Raw genomic sequence first — 21,683 nt, forward strand, 5'->3', positions numbered from 1 at the left:
TTATTGTAATTGATTTCTAGTTTCATGCTATTGTGATCTGATCCTTAATATGATTTCAATCTTCTTGAATTTGCAGAGATTTAGTTTGTGTTCTAACATATGATTTATCTTTGAGAATATCCCATGTCTTTGAGAAGAATGTGAATTCTGCAGTTTTGGGGTGTAATTCTCTGTAGATATCTGTAAAATCCATTTGATCTAGTGCTTCATTTAGAGTCTCTGTTTCCTTATTCATTTTTTGACCAGAGGATCTATCCAGTGATGTCAGTGGGTGTTGAAGTCACCTCATTTTATTCTTTATGACACATAGTTCACTTTTCTAATACTAATATTTTATTGTAACCATTAGTAGCTTTTTCTTTTTTACATAGACCCCTAAACCAAAAATATTAAATTAACTTGCAGTTTTATGAATAAAAACATTTTTCTCCAAACTATTGGTTGCTGACCTTTGTATTTTATTTCAGAGATTATCTCTTGGTGTTTATTTAAAGGGAAAACAATGAATGACTCAGAACAAACAGCTGAGACTTTGTAGTTTATGTTAGACTTCTGGTTCTATTTCTGACACTGATATTTTTCTTTTTGAAGTTATTCTTAAAAGAAAGTTGTTGTATCTTCTGGAAAAATATTAGTAAGTGAATTACTTAGTTGATTCAGATGCTGGTTTTCTGGAGGGAAAAAGACTCTCAGTATTAGTCTCAGAAAGCAAATTTATCTAATTTTTGATTGATAAAATGTCAAAAGGCTGAAAGACAGACTTGCTATTCCAGGAGATCTTGATGACAAGGCTAAATAATGATCTCAAACCAATGAGAGGAGGTGAAGGAGGGACATGGAGGGGCCACATGCTTGATGATACTTCATCTGAAATATCCTAAGGAGCCCTTTTTACTTAATGTTCAGTGTGAGCTGCTAAGAAAGCAAATGCAGTGCTGGGTTGACTCCTCAACAAGAGGCTGTAATTATCCCACTGTCCCATGCTCTGGCCAGGCCACTCATGCAGGGCTGTGAGTGCTCTGGGGGCCACATGCAGGCCGTGGGCACACTGTGGAGCATCCAGAAAGAAGAATCAGAAGAGCAGTTGTGGGGATGGAAGAAGCTTACTCTGGAGGGTGAGGGAGGGTTGGAACCCATGGGTTGTGGAGCCTGAAGTTCATTATTTGGAGAGCTCCATTTTGGGAAAAAAAAAAAAAAATTAAAAAAAAAAGACAAAACTGGGCTTTAGAAGGAGCCTGGGAGAATAAGGCATTCTGAAACTTAAATTTCATTAGCTTCATGGTAAACCTGCCCTGCTGGAGAAGACTAGATTTAATGAGCACACAAGTGGTTTTGCTTTCTTTTCTTTTATTTTAAGAAGTTTAAAGCAGAGGGAGCAGGCTTTTTCTCTACTGTCCTAGGGGGCAGAGTTAGCACTAACTGGTCCACATGGAGGGGATGCTTCCTCCCAATTCAACAGTGGGATGAGCAGCCTTCGGAAATAGTAAGCACCTCATCTCCAGGCTGTCCCAGCAGAGGCTCGGTTGCCATGGAGAAGTCCCTTGCCTGTGAGAGAAGCAGGAGTAGATGGGGGATTTCAAATTATGCTTGGCAGCTCCAGGGGGTTCTCGGGGAAATAAGACAGGGAATCTTCCTTCGGGCAGAATAGTTCACTGTATTTCTTTTGTTTTTTAAGCTTTGGGGAAATTATTATTATTATTATTATTATTATTTTATTGTTTGGTAATATTTTTACCAACAATTCTACTTCTGAGAGATAGAAATAAGATGGAGATATGGGAGGAAGGAGAGGAAGCTTTGAAAACAACTAGACCATATGAGTTTAAATGTCCCATTAATCCCGATGCTATCAAGGAGGCTGGCAGGAACCCAGGGACCACAGAGGAAATGCTGCCTTCAGATACTTTTATCCCTGCTCCTAGTTCTGGGGGTTGGAGGAAGAGGTGTGTGCATGTTTAAGTGTACATGCAGCATATTCTGTTTTCAATTCAATCCACTAAAATATGTATGAATTTAATTCCAGTTGCCTCTTAATGTGGAGAAACTCACAATACAGTAATGAAGTTGTCTTATTGGAACACCACGTACACTGTGCTGCTCTGAATGCTAGTTTTGAAAAAAGCACAAAGTAAATTATTAGTGAGCAGAGACTGTTCACAGCAGGTTCTCTGTTAGAGGTTCATGACAAAGGTGAGAATTGGGGCAGGTGGTTGCTGGGAGGAAGGGGAGACGATTCATTTCAATGAGGGGACTATGAAAGACTTCTTGATGGAAGTAAGTTTTGATCAACTGTTGGAATCCAAAGATTATACTCTTCCACATGGCCCTAGGAGGAAGCAGGATGTAGGGTTTCTTAACGGTAACAGGGGTAGCCCAGCTGGAGTGGCTCAGTTGGTTGAGTGTCATCCTGTGTACTGAAGGTTGTCCTGGGCACTGAAAGGTTGCCATTTAAATTTCTGGTCAGGGCACATACCCTGGTTGGGGCACATACAGAATGCAACCGATAGATCTTTCTCTCTCACCTTCAAGTTTCTCTCTCTCTCTTTTTCTCCTTCTCCCTTTCTCTGAGCATGTCCTTGGGTGAGGATTAAAGAAAGGTAATAGGGGTAAAGTCACTCCTTTTAATAAAAAATGGTTCTTCAAATTAAGAAAGAAAATATATGCCAGTCATAGAAATTTAAGAGTAGTAAGTGCTCAATAAATGTTAGTCCTTATTTTTCCCAAGTGCCAGACACTGTGCTATGTAGTTTACATGTATGATTTTATTTGTCTCATAAAAATTCTATGAAGTAGGTGCAAACTACTATCATACCCATTTTGAAGATTGACTTTTAGAAAGTTTAAGTAACTTGCCAAGGATTACACAGCTAATAAATGGAGGGACAAGCTCTCAAGTCCATGCTCATCTGATCCTAAAATCTATGCTCCTAAGTACTACACTTAATTTTAGAGAGAATGTGCAATGTCATTTAATAATTCCACCAGCAAAAGACAACTATTAATAAGATCCTGAATTTCTTCTAGTCTTTTACTGTGCTTGCTTTAAACATAAAGTCACGGAATATATAACATATTTGACTTTTTTACTTAAGCTGTTTAAATGTTTATAACAAACATTTTCCACCGTGTTAGTCCAGGTCTTCCAAGGAGCATGTGCAATGACAGGATTGAATATATGACACTTTTATTAAGGAAGGTTGAAATTCTATTGAGGGAAATTCCTGTGAGAGCAAATGGGGAGGGAGCTGAGGAAGGGTGCAAGGGCTGTCTGATCCTCAGGGAAGGAGAGTTGGGGAGAAGCATTCTAGATCTCCATGTAGTCTAAGGAAAGTTCGGTAAGGCTGTCAGGAAATCCTTGAGCGAAAGTCAGCCATCTGAGGAGTCCCATGTCTCCCAAGAAAGGGACGCCCTCAGTCAATGGCTGGAAGCAGCCCATGGGAAGCATGGTCTTGGGACAAAAGTGGTAGTAGTGTTCAGAATGCAGTAGCTGAGGCCTGTGGCCAATTTCTGTAGTAGGAAGTCTGTGAGGTACATTCTTGTGGCCACTACCCCATTGCAATGAAAAGATTATACCAAATGGCTGCATACTACTTCAGCATACTACTGTGGAAGTCCCATAATTACTTCTATTTTGAGTGTGTGTGTATGTGTATGTTTTGGTTATAAAGAATCCTACAGTGAACATCTTTTTAATACATATTTTTTATGTGTAGATTTAAGGGATCAAAGAATGGTTGTTAAGCATCTTGATGAACTTTGTCAAATTGCTTTTAGATCATGCACTGATATTGTTGGACTGTGGGGCTTGGGGGGACGTGGGAATTATGGATGAATGGTTTGGTTTGGGGCCAAATGTTGAAGAGTTTTGAATATCAGGCTGAGAACTTTCAAATATATTTTATTGAAGAGCTTAGGCTGAAATGAAATTGAATAGATATTTTAACTTCTTTCCAATGCAGGCATGATATGGGCTGAATGTAAAGAAATTTGGAGTCAAGGCCCCAAGGAATATTTGTTTGAGTTGTGGAATATGCTTGATTTTGGTATGTTAGCGATCTTTGCAGCATCATTCATTGCAAGATTCATGGCATTTTGGCATGCTTCCAAAGCTCAAAGCATAATTGATGCAAATGATACTTTGAAGGACTTAACAAAAGTCACATTGGGAGACAATGTGAAATACTACAATTTGGGTGAGTTTACAGTACACAATCAATATAAATTAATAAAAAATGTAGAATTTTCTTATAAAAGTACATGTCAATAATAGTTTGGTTACTATCAATTTTCACTGACTTATTGGTTAGTTCCCAGCTTCTTCAGAGTATCTGTATCTGGAGAAGACATTTTTGCTCCTTCCTTCTATCTTTCTTCTGGCTAGAAACCTCTCTTTATCACAAGAATGATCTCACTTACCTTGGATCAGTTGGCTAACTACCAAACTCCATCGAGAATGCTTGTCTTATGTCTTGAATTTATTTTTTTCCTCTTGTCCATTAAAATAGTGCACACATGAATACCATTTCTACTTAAGACATATACATTATTTGAAAGCAAGGGAATTATTTGAATCTCTGAAAGGGTTCCCAATAAATAACACCACTATTTACCACTGAGGCTTTGAAATAGTTGAGAAATAAAGAAGCAAAAAGTTAATATGGACGCCAGATCATCACCTCTAATACTGATAAAGTTTAAGGTAGATGACATAGTTCTGAGTTATTACCCAATGGGCTCAGTAACATTGAACCCCAGAATTAGCAGATGTATCTTCCAGTTTCCACACAGCCATGGACAGGGCAGTCCCCCCACCCCAAGAGGGGTTTGGCAGCACATGTCCTACCATGTGGAATTTCTCCATGGAGGGTCGGAGGAGAATTCTCAAAGAGGGCAGAGCTGAACCAGGTATGTTCAGTTATCCATCCCAATTTAGCAATTTGATAAGTCATTCTACCTTCCCAGGAGGATGTGACTAAGGATGGAAATAGGTCCAGTTATTTGCCTGGGGAAAATCCCTTCTTGTAGAAACCTGGAGTAGGAAGAATAGATTCCCTCTGAACACTTACTCCAAACCCTCTGATAAGAAATCAGTTAATACAGTCAATTGATATCTCTACAGGTTTATTTGCCATATCACACAAAGATTTCTTTTTTATTATTAATTTTTATTATTTATTTTATTTATTATTATTATTTTTTATCCTCACCCGAGGACATTTTTGCATTCACTTTCAGATAGAGCAAGAGGGAGAGAGGGAGGAAGAGAGAGAAAGAAATATTGATGTGAGAGAAACACATTGACTGGCTGCCACCCACAGGACCCCAACCAGGGCCAGGACAAACTGCAACCAAGGCACGCGCCCCTAGCAGGAACCGAAGCCAGGACTCCCTGGTCCGTGGGCTGACGCTCCAACTGCTGAGCCAAACCGGCCAGGGCTAGTATTTATTTTAATATTTTTATTAAAGTTTTTAATATACAGAGTCAAAAGCTATCTGTTTATATGTAGTACTTATATTCAAAGCACTATGAAAAAGGAAACTGCTTTTATTGGTTTCTTGTATCCTTTCCTAATTCCATTTTTTAGCAAATAAGCAAAGACAAATTTATAATAATATATTTTTTTTACATATTGTGTTTGCATTTTATTTATTATAGTTTCTTAATTGGGTTTTTGATGACTTGATATAGTAATATAGTAATTATATCAGGTCATCAAATTAATAAATGAATAATTGCTCATTTTTATGGTAAAAATAGACTTGAGTGTGATCCATAAAATTACTTTAGTAAGTTTAAATAACTACAAGTATTCCACAAGCCCAATATTACATTATAGTGTAATTTTACTTAAAGGTGAAATAATAAATGCTACAATTTATTTAATGCCAAGCACTTTCTAAACACGGAACATATGTTGACTTATTGAATTCTCACAACCAATGAGAGAGGTAGGAGTGGTATTATTTCATTTTCAAGGATGGGAAAATAAGGCTAAGAGAAATTAAATAATTTATACCAGTTTTTTCAGTCTACTGAAATTTTTACATATACTATGTCTGTAGTTTGAGCACTTAACCATTATGCTATACCCCTATGGAAGATTGCCAGCAAACTAGGAGGGTCATTTTCTCAATAAATTCATAAGTCAAATATACCTGACACCTAATGAAGCCCTCTAAGATCACAGAATTTCATCAGGAGCTAGGTTGCTAATGTAATTATATTCTTAACCAGAAAAAGTTACCAAAATAAACAACTTAGTGACTCCCCATAACTTGTCTTTCCTTTTTCCCAGCCAGGATAAAGTGGGACCCCTCTGATCCTCAAATTATATCTGAAGGTCTTTATGCAATTGCTGTAGTTTTAAGTTTCTCCAGAATAGCTTATATCTTACCAGCAAATGAAAGCTTTGGACCACTGCAGATATCACTTGGAAGAACAGTAAAAGACATCTTTAAGTTCATGGTCATATTCATCATGGTGTTTGTGGCCTTCATGATTGGAATGTTCAACCTTTACTCCTACTACATTGGTGCAAAACAAAATGAAGCCTTCACAACGTATGTGATCTCAGATGTTTTGATGGTGAAGATTGCAGATTAAATTAATGTGGGCTTAACAGTGTATATGTCCATGGGATAAATAATGCTTTGATAAAGATTTGTCTCCAGTTTCTCTTCAGAAAAATGAGAGGATTTTTAAATGAGTTGGAAGAACTACAAAATATAAGCGCCTTCCTAATATAAAATAATAATAGCTAACACTGTTAGAGCCAGGTACTGTAATAAACCCTCATATGCATGATTTTATTATCTCCATTTCACAAAAAGAGGAAGCTGAAGTTCAGAAAAGTTAAATACCTTTCTGAATGTTGTTGCACAGCTGTGTGCATTTGGAAAAGCTGGGATGAACCCCTTGTCCCTGTCTTCGACATCTGTACTCTGCACTGCTGTGCCCTCTGCTTACCGACACCTGGGGTGCTGACTCTGAGAACAGCTGCTGCCCTGATTTTGTTTGTCACATCTTACTGAAAACATCTGAACTATCAACAGTGACATGAGTTTTGACTTATGTTCACCAGAGACACACGTGTTTTTTAATAAACTATGCTTGGATTTGATTACTCAAATATTAGATCCTCGGTGTCACAATAAGAAGCATCGACTGAGGTATAACTTACTGTTCCCCATAGTTTCGCGAAGTGCAGTTTATCAGAGAAAGGGAACCAACCACCCGGGTTAACAGAAGGGCTTAGCTTTGGTCAATAATTATGCCTAAAGCATAGAAATATCTATTAAGACACGTCAATGACTTTGGTAATAGTTTATATATATAACAGTCTATGTTTATATTGTCATACTTTCCTAAAGATACATACTATTGTTGTCTACTATTTCTGGCACATACGTGGAAGTATAGATGAGCGTGAAACCTATTATCTCTAACAAATGATATTATTTTTATCAAGTAATACATTTAACATTTCCATTGCCAATGCTATGGATTATTTACTTATTTATTAAGCTATGGATTACTTATTTATTAAGCTATGGATTATTAAATATTAACATCTGTAGTTATCAAATTATGTTAATAATTTTATTGAGTGCGTATGACGTGCCAGATATTGAGCTGTGTGCCTCATATACACAACATTACTTCTTTCTTGCAACAATCCTGGATATAAAGTTATTATGCCCATTTTATTTAAAAAACTGAGATTCAAGGAAGTAAGGAATTTTCTCATGAATACCAAGTAATTTGCAAAGACATTAAATTAACTCACTTGTATGATGGCACTGCTGTATTTATTTATACATGTCATTATTTCCTTCCTCTCTTTACTTTTTTCCAGAGTCGAGGAGAGTTTTAAGACACTGTTCTGGGCTATATTTGGACTTTCTGAAGTTAAATCAGTGGTCATCAACTATAATCACAAATTCATCGAAAACATTGGTTATGTTCTTTATGGCGTCTATAATGTTACAATGGTCATTGTTTTGCTGAACATGTTAATTGCAATGATCAACAGTTCATTCCAGGAAATTGAGGTATAATCTCTATACGTCTATGTACTCTGTGCCTATGTGTTCTAAGTGTTCTAGGGATCAATTCAGCAACAGTGATGAAAGTGTGGACTTCTTGCCCTCCTTTGTTCTTTCCCTGTTTTATATCATTGTTTGACCAGTAATCTAGACAATTTTAACTCTTTGCTTCCAAATGTAACATTAGTGGGTGTGGCTGGAGAGCAAGGCATGAGGAGGAGAAATGCTGTCTGATTCTTTATTGTTAAAAATAATTATAAATACTATATCAGTTTTCATTTATATTTTATTCAAAAATATATGCTTATGAGTACCACTGTTCTCCAAATCTTTTTTGAGTGAGGTTCATAAGTAACCTTTTCTCAAATTTAGGGTGATTATAAATTTTTATTACAGAAACCTCAGTCTGTGAGTTAATCAAATAAGTGAAAAATTGATACAGTGTTTTTTAGAAGGTAGGAAAATACATTTATGTCTTTCAGTGTATTTATAAATACACACAAGTTTTGTGATCTATAGTCCTGTAAACCTGATAAAATTTTAGACAGATTTAAGAAAGAGTGTGTGAGGAGAACCAACATTTTGGAAAAAAATCTTATAGCAGTCTTTGGGGTCTGAGAGTGTTTGCAGGCATCGTTACTTTATCTAGGCACACAGTGTTTGAAGCATCCCAGTGATTTTGCTTATGCATTTCCTTGCTGAACTGTCATGTGTATTTGTGTAGGATGATGCTGATGTGGAATGGAAATTTGCAAGGGCCAAACTTTGGTTTTCCTACTTTGAGGAGGGAAGAACTCTTCCTGTTCCCTTCAACTTGGTGCCAAGTCCCAAGTCCCTGTTTTATCTCTTACTGAAGCTTAAAAAATGGATTTCTGAGCTGTGCCAGAGTCATAAAAAAGGTTTCCAGGAGGATGCAGAGATGAACAAGGTAATTTGATTTCATAATTGCTTAGTATATTTTTAAATGCTGTGGCTGTTATAACAAGTGTACTATACTCCTTTAAAAAGACGCACTCCATTATAACATGCCTGTTTATTTCTTATGTAGTCAGTTGGCTCAGCTTGTTCCTTTGGCTTATGTACGTTTAACCGGAGCACATTGGACATGTCCTACTTAAAGGAATATAAGAAAAAAAAATCATGAAATCTAACTAAAATAATGTAATACAGTATTTGGAGCAGATACTGAAAGGGGGAGCTATTTTGGGACCCATTTTTGCTGTTGTGGCTACATGTCTCTCACTTCCCCTGCAAACAGCTAGCCAAAGCATCAGTAGCTGGTTATGACTTGGGAGAATTTGATTCTTAAGTAACTTCTACATTGAAAAATTCAGAAATAAACTGCTCACCTGAATTATGGGAGACTAGGCTTGACAATAAGTAGTTCAAGAAAAAAAGACCTAAGGGTACTAACTGGAAACAATGATGCCATGCAATGCAATCTTAAGAAACCATAAAAAAGGTATATTGCTTAGATGAAGGGATAGGATGATCACAGTATGTTCAGAAATGTTTAGAGAACATGTGGAATGTGGTCTGTAACTGTGGAGGTGCTTACTCTCTGCAAAAACCCTGCTGGGTGCAGAAGTCCCCATCCAGGAGGCGTAGAAGCAACCAGAGGAGGATACCTGCGTGGGGACAGGTGTGGAAAGGGTGTCATATAATGGGAAATAGAAGGAGCTGACTGTTTCACCTGAAGAAGGAGGATTGAAGAGGACCATGAATATCTCTAGAATTCCCACTTTTGACTAGGAAGGACAAGGGTTTTTGTCCCTTCAGAAACAGGAAAAGAGGCAATGGGTGAAAGTTGCAAATAGTTTAATTTTAGTTCTTGTAACAAAATCTTCCCAACAGGGTGGTGGGCTGTCTTACAAAGAAATAAGCTCCCCATCATTGAAAGTGATCAATATGCTGGAATGGCCAACATCAGAATACATATAGAAGAACTTCCTTCGCTGGGTGGGCAAGTAGGCCAAATGATTGTCGAAGTTCCTTGCAATGATAAGATTCTATCACTGAATAAAATGGAAGCGTTCTAATTCTTGCTCTGTTTGCCACTTACTACTTAGGGTTTTCAAGTGAGTAATAAACTCTCTGAGTTCTAGTTTCCTCAAGGGCACTATAGGAATAAAAATTATGTCTACATTATAAAGATCAAATAAATATGGAAAACTGCTTTGAGAATTCCAAAGCTTTCTTTAAATATTATTATTATTATGTATTAGAATTATTATTATTATGTATTGGAATTTTGGAAAACTATGCCATTTACAATATTTTTTCTAGATTTATAATATAGAACTCAGTGGGTTGAGTAACAAAAATTTGTTTTACTTTACTTAATAAAATGAAGTGTGTAGTTTACTTAATACAATTAAATTGTGATTAGGACTGCAATCTGAGAGAATTCAATGTCCAAAGGATATGTCTAAGCACTTACCAAAGGGAAGACCCCAATAAGAGTATTTTTCTCTTATTGAAACTTGCTGGAGAGTTAGACCAGGTGACTTTTGAAATATGAAATAAAGAAAGAGTAAAATTGATTTTGTAATTTCAAATGTACAATTAGCAATTATACTCATTTTATTATCTATGTTTAAAAGAGAAATGAAGAAAAGAAATTAGGAATTTTGGGAAGTCAGGAAGATCTTTCAAAATTATCACTTGACAGAAAACAGGTAAGATCATCTTTGGAAATATGAAGCCATGCACATGGTGAACCTTACCTTTTCAGGGAAAAGAACAAATGTTCAGAAGCAATTTTAAGAACCAGAAATGAGACACATTAAAGGATTTAGCTACTTTAACAATGCCCAAAGAATCCGTTACTGAGAACTGGAAGTAAAGCAGTGTTTAAATAATTAGCAAAAAAAATTACATGCATATTTAAGATATATTAAACACATATTTTGGGAACTTACAGATGATGGAATGTAGGAATAATGATGTAAAGAAGGAAAAAATGAAATAATAGAGGAACTTGTCAGGGACGGATGGAGATAGGATGAAACTCTCCACAGCTCAGGTGGAGAGTATGCACAGGTAGCAGAGCCTCCTTATTTGTCAGTAATCAAGAAGCTGTCATAAAAGACACCCTGAGAATTCAATAGCTATGATAGTTGGCATAGCTCGTAATGAACAATGTGCCTTAGAAATGTGTTCCCCAGTTGGGACTGGCAGAATTCCCAACAATGAGGACATTTGCTTCCTTCTTGTAGCATGCATGTAGAGATGTAAGAAATGCCTATTGATGCAAGGAAATTATACATGAATTAGGAGAAAGCCAGTGTATCAGGAAGGACTTGCATTCAGTTAGACATAAGAAAACCAATCACGGTGTTTTACAGGATTTATAGTTGTATCCCTTTCCATTTAACTCTCTAGAGCTGGGCACTGCAGGACTGTTGCCAGGGTGGATCTTGGTGCTTTTCTTGTATATTTTTGTGGTAGTAAGATGCAAGGTGACAGTTTCACCTCCAGCCATAACTCCCATTTTTGAGACATGAGGAAGGAATAAGGGCAAAGGAAAAGTGGGGCATGCCAGCTGAGTCTGCCACCACTCAGAAGTACTTCCCAGCAATTTCTGTTGCTATGTCTCATTAGTCAGAACTGTGCTGCAGAGTTACTGCCTGGGACACTGCCAGGAGGGAGACTTTTTGTCTTGTTTTGAAGCTATACTACCTCCTCCAACACAATAAGAATGCTCATAAATATTGACATAGTAAGAGCATTGAACTAAGTACCGAGAAAATTAGGATCTCATTTCATCTCTGCCTTTTTAGCAATTCATTTAACTTAATTTAAACTTTAGTTTCCTCATCTAAAAATAGAGATGATTAAGTTATACATCCCATCACACAAGACTGTTGGGAGGATTAAACTGGTGCTTTGTAAACTACAAACACTATGCAAATATAATATACTTCTCATAGAGAAGTGGCTCTTTTTGTTATTTGGGTATAAATAACTCAATGAAAATTTTGTCAAAATAGGTCATTGTAAATTTGATTTTATAGTTTTCCGGTAAGAAACTACTTGTGCTGAAATTATGAAGAATGCATGACACAAAAAGTCTTTGGACAGAGACGAGAAAAATTCAAGAGAAATCAAATGCCTTTTTAAATGATAGAACTATAGTATCTCTCAAATCAAATAACATTATTTTCTTTGTATGTAGTTTTTCCAAAAATGTAGAAAATTAAAATTTGTTTTAATCATCTGAAAAAAAACATATTTTATATTTTTAAAATTTTTTATTGTAGCAAGTATTACAGATGTTTCCCATTGTCCCTCCACCCAGTTCCTGCCCTGCCCTAGACCTTTACCTCCCTATTGTCTGTGTCCGTAGCTAATGCATATATGCATATAAATTCTCTGGTTAATCTCTTCTGCCCTCTCTCTCCCTTCCCTCTGAGATTTGTCAGTCTGTTTTATGTTTCATGCCTCTGGTTCTATTTTTTTCATCAGTTTATTTTGTTCATTAGATTCCACATATAAGTGAGATCATGTGATATTTGTCTTTCTCTGACTGGCTTATTTCACTTAGCATAATCATCTCCAGGTCCCTCCAGGCTGTCTCAAAGGGTAAGATATCTTTTTTGTTGTTGTTGTTGCAGTTGCATAGTATTTCATTATATAAATGTACCATAACTTTTTTATCTACTCATCAGCTAATGGGCACTTAGGCTGTTCCCAGATCTTAGTTTGTAAATAGCACTGCAATGAACATAGGGGTGCATATATTCTATCATTTTATATCTTTTAAACAAGGCTTGGATCACCTTATACTTTCCAATAGCACATATTTTAATCCTAGATAACAACAAACTCTTTAAAAGCAATACTAAGCATGGAATATCTGTCCCTGGTTGTGGATGATCAAAATGTTGATTCTAATATCAGTTCATCTTCTAGAGACCCTTTGGTGTAATTGTTTATTGTGGCAACTCTGGAGATGTGCCATTCATACCTTCTTTCAGGAGACCACTGCTTCCTGTGTGCTCAGCTGACAGCCTCCTCCACTTTGTTGCCATCACAGGGCCCCGCTGGGAGCAGTCTTTGAGCTGGAGCTCCTTGTTGGCCTGGCTGACTTTCTCAATCTGTGTACCTTTTCCTCTTTCACAGGGGAGCTGAGCCTCATTCTGGAAGCTGCTTATGCCTTCTCCTGCCCCCACCTCCCAGGGTCTTTCCTAGGCATAGTTCCAAATAGTTCTAAATAAACACACTTCTTTGTCTTGGAGTTTGATTCCTGGGGGACCAAATCAACACCGTGTCAACTTCATTTCTCCTTGCCATATAAGCTTGTGATGAACATAAGTTGAGGTGCATTTCACATAGCTTGCTTTTTCATGCTACATTAACTATATACATTTCTGAGAAAATATTATTTTTTTAGGCAACCGTGTATATTTCCAAACATGTTTGCCTCTTGTTACTGAGATGGGCCCTGACACGTGCTAAGAAAACCTCGCCCATTCCATGGGGACTTTTACTCATTCCTTTCCATAAAGCCTATTTCCCTTTGTTCTTCTCTCCCAGTCCTCGTGGGTTAATGTGCTTAGGTGCACACACGCTTCCGTCACATCTGCGTCAAGTACCCCATAGAAATCAGTAGGATGAGCCATATAAATACACTATTTGAAACAAAGTAAGCAGACCTATTAATTATTTTCAATCATATCCTTCTGAAGGTCACTGCTTTTCAGATACACAGTCTGAAAAGACAGCATACATTAAAAGTTGATCTCTGCCATTCTGTATTACATGTGTAAACCTGAAAATGCCAAATGACTTCTTGCATAACTGCCGTGCCCCAGCTCCAGGGCACAGGTTTTACACCACATGCAGTGAGCCAACGTGGAGCACAGGCGTTATTTTAGCACTGTTGGTCTGTTCTACACCGGGTTGAGTGCGATGTGGACAAATTTTAAAGTCAGTTATATATCCAGAAACTCTGTCCTTTAATAAAGTAGTGGTTTCAAGTGGTTGCTATCACCGGGACCACTTCTGTGGGTGAGTTTGTACAAATTCCCAGTTCTCTTCAGGCCTATTAAGTTACAGTCTCCGGCAATGAGGCCTGGACATGGGTGTTTTGATAAGACCTCAGGAGATTCTGATGCTCATCTTGGTGTGGGAATCACTGAATATTTCATTCCCTGAATAACTTAGTCATGAGCTTGGACATATGGGTAAAAAGTAATATTTGCAAAGTATCTCCAGAATAAATAAACTAGATTAAAACTAACCATGAAATAGGCTCAAAGCCAGAGTAGATGTTTGTGACTTTTGCATAATAATAACTACTGACACTTTCAGAACATCTATTGTACGTCAAGCTATGTATTCTACACACCTTATCTCTCTAATCCTCACGTCAGCTCAAAGAGGTTGGTAATACTATTTCCCCTATTCTATACATGAGGAACATGGGGATTAATACAAGTGAAATGAGCCGCCCAAAGCTCCATTTCAGACAAGTGACAAAGCCAGAATTCAGGTTCATACCTACTTGATTCCAAAGCAAGAGGTGTAAAGCACTGTACCCCATGGCTTTGTTTCATGTCTGTGTTTCCTGCTGACTCAATATATTTGCCTATACCTTTTCAGTTCATGGCTTTGCTCCTGGCCTCAGGCATTTCAGGCTGAAATGGGGAATGGGAGACTCTCAGAACTATTGCTATGTCCAACAACATAATACATTCCAAAGACTGAATGAAGGTTACTTGTTCCTCTTAATGAATAACAAATACGTTATTGAGTATTCCTCACTCTGATTCTACAATGAAGCTACAAAGAAATGAGCTATGCTAATAAACTAATTATTAGAAAATGAAACAGAGAAAAACATAAAGAATGCAGGAAATGTGGTATATGTTAGAAGGTATATAAAAAATGGATAGGTGCCCTGGCTGGTTTGGCTCAGCGGTTAGAGCGTCGGCCTGCGGTCCAGAGAGACCCGGGTTCGGTTCCCGCTAAGGGCATGTTTGTCCCCGGCCCTGGTTGGTCGTGTGGGTGGCAGCCACTCGATGTGTCCCTTTCCCATCGATGTTTCTCTCTCTATATATTCCTCTCTCTCCCTCCCACTCTACCTGAACAACAACAAAAAAAAATGGAAAAATGTCCTTGGGTGAGGATAAAAAAAAAAATGGATCATTCAGAATTGGAGTGTATATTTGGGCATTAATCAGGAACAAACCTTATACCTAATCCTTCCTGCTTATACTAAACAAGCTTCCTCTCCCCACTCCCATTTCATTGTGCTTATCAATACGATCTATAACTCCCTAGATTCCTAAGGTTTAAATATTATTCATATTGCAAATTGAATTCCCTTGACTTTCTTTCCAAATTGTTTTAGTAGTATTCATAGAGCCAATTATATATTAGAATTTTCTGCCACCAAGTGGTAATAATGTTTCTTTGCACCACTGGGTAAGTTTCTCCTTACATAACATTTTTTGTGTTATTCAGTTTTAACATGTATTTATTAAATACCTAATATATATTATAAATGAATCAGAATTTTTTCTTAAAAACTGTTATTTCTGCATCCAAATCTATATCTTAGATTTAGAGAAGAACTAGTCGCACAAAAATGTCCCAGAAAACTTTACAACTGTTTAGTCTTATAACATTTAACTATACCAGTGGTTCCCACTAGCTGGAGACATTTTTGCTGTCACAACCAGAGAGGGTAGCTGTTTTTGGCATCTAGTGGGTAGAGGGCATGGATGCTGCTAAACATTCCACAGTACACCCACCCCCCCTCCAATAAAGAACTATCTAGCCCAATGTGTGAAAAATGTCTCACTTGAGAAACCTTGAACTCTGTTTACCGAGTCCACACACAGGAGAGCTGCATGTTGGGCTAAAACTGTATGAAAATCCTGTAACTACCATCACTGACACTTCAAGATCTATACTGCAGATACACAGTCATACACATTCTCAAGTGAACAGAATACCGCTTTCTGGGTTTCCAGGCATTGTTACTTCTGCTGTGCCACCCTGGGTGCTACTTTGTAAGGCATCCGCCTTATGCCTTAAAACCAATTCACCATGTTTCACATGTCTCTTAATCATGGAGATATTATCATGAATAATATTTATCATGTCGTTGAGTTGCAACCCACTGGTTCATGAACCTGGGTTGTTTTGTGCATATCTTGTATAACAAGATGTCCAGAAACCGAGCGATGCCCATTAGTGACCCAAGAGCACCTCTTCCTTCGCTTATTTCACTAATTTTGAGCACTTGCCATCTGCTGGGCAGTGCTGGCACTAGGGACACTGGGGTGAACTAAACAAAGTCCACCCTTCCTTGCAGCCTCGAGAATGTATACAATACATGTAGCTAAGCCAGTGAATGTAATAACTGTCAGTTGTGAAGTATGTTATGAAGGAAACAAAAGGCCTAGCTTACTCAAGGGCTATTTTTCATGGGGTGGACAGGCAAAGCTTCTCTGAGAAGCTTATGTTTTAAGCAAAAATCCAAAACGTGAGACAGAGCTAGGCATCGAGTCAAAGAGCCGGGAAAAGAGGGTTTCAGGAATTGGAAATAGCAAACACAAAGGCCGTAAATTAAGAAAGAACAAATGAAAGGAGCCCTGTGTGACATTATTATAATATTAAGTTTCAAAATAAAAAGATTATTTCCATAGGCATGGTGTGTCATGGAGCTGCCTTAATTGGGGATGATTAACATATCAAGTATTAAGGACCACACATTTGCCTTAAAAAAATATTGCTAAGGACCAACACTTTTCACTTTCTCATTTCCATGAATACCTTTGGATGTACTAATAGCCTCTAGTGAAAAATGAGACATGAAATTAAAGATTTGCACCCATGAATGTGTGAATGGATAATAGAGGATGTGCAAAGATTCCATTTGTCTAGGTCTTTCCCCTCCGATTAGGAACCTGTTCTCACCCTCTGAGCTTTATCATAAAAACTGGAAGATGGAAGTGAGCTTGAACCTGTCCATCACATTTAGTGATGTCTTTAAAATATAAATTACAGTGTGGAAAGCCAAAAATTTATATTTATAAATATAAATGCTTATATTATTTTGAAATGGATTAAATGTTAAAAATTGTATTATTAACAATATGTTTAAATTCTCATAAATTTCACAAGTTCATAAATTAAAAGAGCTTGAGGGCTGCAGAGGTCAACTCCCTTGGTTGTCAGAAGAGATGGGAGTTTAGCACCTTGCCGAGGGTTCTGCTGCCAACTTGTGGCAGGGTCAGATGTGCATCTTCAGGTGTCCGTCAAGTGCTCTTAAGATTCTAAGCTGCCTCTCTTTGGTTAACGTGGTCAATTGTATAATTTCACCTTAATGTTTTTCAAAGTAAATATAAAACAAAATAAGGTACATTTTGCTGATAATTTTAGAGTGGGTGAAAGAAAAAGGGAGATAGCTATGTGAAAAAAGATGCTGTCTAAACAATATCATCAAAATTACAGATTGTTTTTTATGGATTTTGCCAGCCTTGACATATTTTCCTATTATTAGTAGTAGTATTCAGCTAGACCCATAATTGTTTATATTCTGTATTAGTACCCATAACCTAGCACAGCACCGTACATATAGCAGACGCTCTATACATACATGTTCAGTGGGTGAATATGTGCATTGCTGTTTTAATTCAGCATGTAGGCTTTTAAAGATCAAAGGATTGAAGTCGAGGATGTTAACTGAGTCTCACTGAGCTGTACTTATAGCAACTTAGATGTCACTGGAAAGTATCTTTGAAGACACTTAGAGTTTCTCATCCCTGTAAAGAATTGTGTACCCAAGACATACAAATTTTGAGCTGCCCTGTTTCACTCAGTTTATCCTTATTTACATTTGTAAAATCATCTTTTCCCTTTAGAAAATTACTTGAAATATTTTAAATTATCCTCTTTGCATGTTAATGTAGTATGTTTGAAGATTTGTTGCAGATTGCTTTCATTTCTGTTATTTGCCTGTTTGGGCAAATATACTACTTGAAAAGTGCTTTCCAAATTGGGTACTGTACAGATCCTAAAATTCAAATGGATCAGTTAGTGTTTTCTTGGCACCTGAGTTCTGTCCCTCGACAGTCTCATCCTGGCATTTTTGCAGGATCCCCATCACATCCCACTGCAGCACGGATGTTGTAGGCATACATACCGGCCTGTTGATCCCTCTTCAGTGGACTTCTGAGGTCATCAGCATTGTTTCCCCAACTCATTTGCCTCTTCCTGTATCACGGATGTACGGATGTGTCTGCGGGAAGGGTGAAGCATGACTTTCATGACTGATGCCACAAAGTCTGAAAGACTCCTCAGAAAACCTCTCATAGCCATAGAGAGACTGAGCACACCTAAATCACCCATGGTTTGTCTTGGAAGATAGAACATTAAGTACGTGAAGATAAATGGCACTGTGTACAGAGTGGGGCAACAGTGGGTTTACAGTTGTTTATATGAGAAATAATACAATAATTAATAATAATAATACAAGAATAAATTCTGCATTTCACATACTTATAACTGTAAACCTGCTGTTGCCTTCCCTGTACAGTAGATAGATAAGGTAATTTGTATACAATATGAGACTATTTATTAGTTTATTTATATAATTAATCTCATCACATTAAAAAATTTGATAAGACTGAATTTCTAATTTTCTCAAATTATAGCTTGGTCATAGTAAACAATCAAGTATAAGAAGTTCAGAAGATTTCCAGTTAAATAGTTTTAACAATCCTCCAAGACAGTATCAGGTAAGCATGAATTTTTAAAGAAATAAGGCTAGTTAAAAGTAATATATAGAATCTCAAACTATGCAATTCTTTAAATGAAAACAAATTATTATGTTTTCTCAATATCAAACAATGCACTAATTTAACAAATATTTATTGAGTAATTACCATGTGCCAGGTACTTTCTAAGTACTGGAAATACATAGGTAAACAAAAGATGATGTTTTGGCATGATGGAGCTTAGAGTCTCCATGTTCATTGGAAAAGTTCTATCCTTACTAAAAGCATAAAGTAGAGAATAAAATTCACCTTAAACCCTACCACTGAGGAATAAAGACTACTTACTTTTGGTGAATATTCTGCCAGATGATTATATGTATGTGTATAATTTTACATATATTAATATCAGTACATATATCAATATCAGTATATAAATATACATAATATAAATGAATTAATGTTTATATAATGAACAATAGTTTTTCACTTCACAAAACATTCATATTAATTTTAATGAATGTATAGTATTTCTTTGTACAAATATATGACAATTTATTAAAATAATCCCGTCTTGATGGACATTTAAGGGTTTATTTTTCTACTATTATATAGTATCACCATGAACATGTTGCCCATTAATCCAATTACATCCTTGGAATGAGGTCTTAAAAGTGGACTCTTCCTTTCCACCATTCCCTTTTGGGCTTAGGTGGTGAGATGTGGCTTAGCTATATCTTCACTCAGGACTTCATGCACATTGCTGAGCCTCCTACTTTTCATGAAAAGTATGTAGTAAAAGTACATCCTCATGGAAGAAGCCCTGGTACTGGAGGAACTGTGTCACATTGAAACTGAACATTCATAAGTTATTAGCAAGCACAAAATCAGAGCTGACGACATTTCTTGGTAAGGGAGGGGAAAACACATAAATAAGTTTTTTCCCCATTTGCTTAATTTTCCTTTTCCAGTTCCACCTGCAGTTCTGCATACATTTAATCTGTCCAACGGAAAGGCTGTGTCTTGCCCTAATACGTTTCAAATCAAATCTACTCAGTGAATCAAGGATTCAATGTTTGTTCTGAAGAATTAATTTTTGAGTCATTAGCCCAGGTGATATGAAAATTGCTTAAAAAATCTGGAGATAGTATGCATTCCCTGGCTGGTAAATCATCTTAATCTTTGATAGCCATCACTTCTAATGTGCTTACTAAAGAGAGAATGACTCAAATGTATTCCAAATGAGAGAGTTGTCATGAACATGAAACTGAGGTGGATTTTTTTCTCTCTCTAGAAGGTAATGAAGAGACTGATTAAAAGATATGTACTAAAAGCCCAGATTGACAAGGAGAGTGACGAAGTGAATGAAGGTGAGTTGAACACAGAGACTAGTTGGCCCCTGAGCCTGAGCCAGGATGTGGGTCTCTGCAGAGCTGAGGGAGGGCTGGAGCGAAGGACCTGGGAACGTTGAGCTTTAAGGGGAGGAGAAGACCGGTTCTCACTAATGTCAGTACCATTAAGTTATCAGGAAATAGGCTATTTCTCCATAGTTGGGGGCAGCTGCTGCTAGTTAAATAAGTAACTATTGTTTTTATGGGGAGCTTGGAGGGAAGAGGAAGTGGTTGGGAAAGGTGGGGGGCTTTCCCTCACAACCCCCCAAACATTTCCAACCTATGTTTTCCTTTCATTTACTTTCTGAGGACTTCGAATTTTTTCTAAAATCTTGTCATTAACCAAGATATTTAGCTGACAAAATGGCAACCTGCCTGATAGGAAGTTATTTCCTTCAGAAGGATTCAAAATGCAAATTTGTGTAGAGTTAAGACCAATTTTACCGACCTCAGAATCGCTTGTTTCTCTGCATTTCGTATGGACACTTGACTTTTCGTCACTCTTGTTTTTCAAAGGGGAACTGAAGGAAATTAAACAGGACATCTCAAGTCTCCGCTATGAACTCCTAGAAGAAAAATCTCAGAATTCAGAAGATCTAGCAAAACTTATTAGAAAACTTGGGGAGAAATTACCAGTGGAACCAAACCAAGAGGAAAGCAATAGATAGTGCAAAGACTCTCCTAAAATCCATATTTATTTGTCCATTTGAAAACGTATTATTTTCTCATTTATTTTTTTAAGTGCCAATATGACAACCTTTTAAAGAAGAAAATGTTCAAAGATAACTTGGGTCATTCTATCATCTGGAACCCTAATAGTTAATATTTTTCATGGATAAATATCATTGTTCAGGCTAAAGAGTGCAGATTATGATGAAAATTCTGCCCAGTTGTTTGGTGCTTGTTTTATAAACTGCTTTCTTGGGTATAACTCTTGTGATGGTGTGATTGCTACATAGTATCTGCCTGGGAATCATCTCAGTGGGCTGAGGACAGACATCATTCTGTGGTATTTCCCCTGGGGGTGATTTCAGGCACCTTCTTGTCTGCTCTGTGGATCCCCTAAAATGTAAACAAAAAAGTCTATGACCATTTAGGGAATGCTGTTTAATCATCTGTCCTGCTTAGCACCCACCCAATATGATTGATAACAACTGTGCAAAGTGGGGTTAAATCTTTTCTAATCTTTTTGATTCATCTCTTTGAAAATATTACACTTACCAGTGAAAAAGGGCTTCCTCCACTGAACCCTGGGAACGTGTGTGTGTGTGAGTAATGCTCACCCTATTTTCTTTTGCAGCCAATTTAGACCCTAAAAAACTCTTTACATTATAATTTTGTATTGTGACTGACATTTATTGGAGAAGTATCAAAGCCACAAACAATTGTGGTCATTTGGTCCAATTATAGCACAATTTTGTGCCATTTCTGAGGGCCTTTACAGGAGAATTTTCACATTTGGCATTAAATGTAAAGAAAACAAAGTGCGTAAGGGACTTGCAAACACTTGTCTCTT

The 21,683-nt window shown here is 37.0% G+C and overlaps 1 protein-coding gene across 1 annotated transcript in view; it reads left to right on the top strand.

The window, feature by feature from the left end:
* The window catches only part of TRPC6 (transient receptor potential cation channel subfamily C member 6), a 133,925-nt gene extending 112,825 nt beyond the window's left edge, over positions 1-21,100 (top strand). The window contains exons 6-13 of the mRNA XM_036258402.1: positions 3,960-4,193; positions 6,297-6,561; positions 7,857-8,052; positions 8,771-8,974; positions 10,650-10,724; positions 18,717-18,800; positions 20,071-20,146; positions 20,684-21,100. Of these exons, the coding sequence (XP_036114295.1) occupies positions 3,960-4,193; positions 6,297-6,561; positions 7,857-8,052; positions 8,771-8,974; positions 10,650-10,724; positions 18,717-18,800; positions 20,071-20,146; positions 20,684-20,835 (1,286 nt within the window). The 3' untranslated portion in view covers positions 20,836-21,100. The remainder of the gene's footprint in view (positions 1-3,959; positions 4,194-6,296; positions 6,562-7,856; positions 8,053-8,770; positions 8,975-10,649; positions 10,725-18,716; positions 18,801-20,070; positions 20,147-20,683) is intronic.
* The last annotated feature ends 583 nt before the right edge of the window (positions 21,101-21,683 follow it).

Source organism: Molossus molossus, unplaced genomic scaffold (assembly GCF_014108415.1).
Source record: "Molossus molossus isolate mMolMol1 unplaced genomic scaffold, mMolMol1.p scaffold_m16_p_13, whole genome shotgun sequence".
In the NCBI taxonomy this organism is placed as follows: domain Eukaryota; kingdom Metazoa; phylum Chordata; class Mammalia; order Chiroptera; family Molossidae; genus Molossus; species Molossus molossus.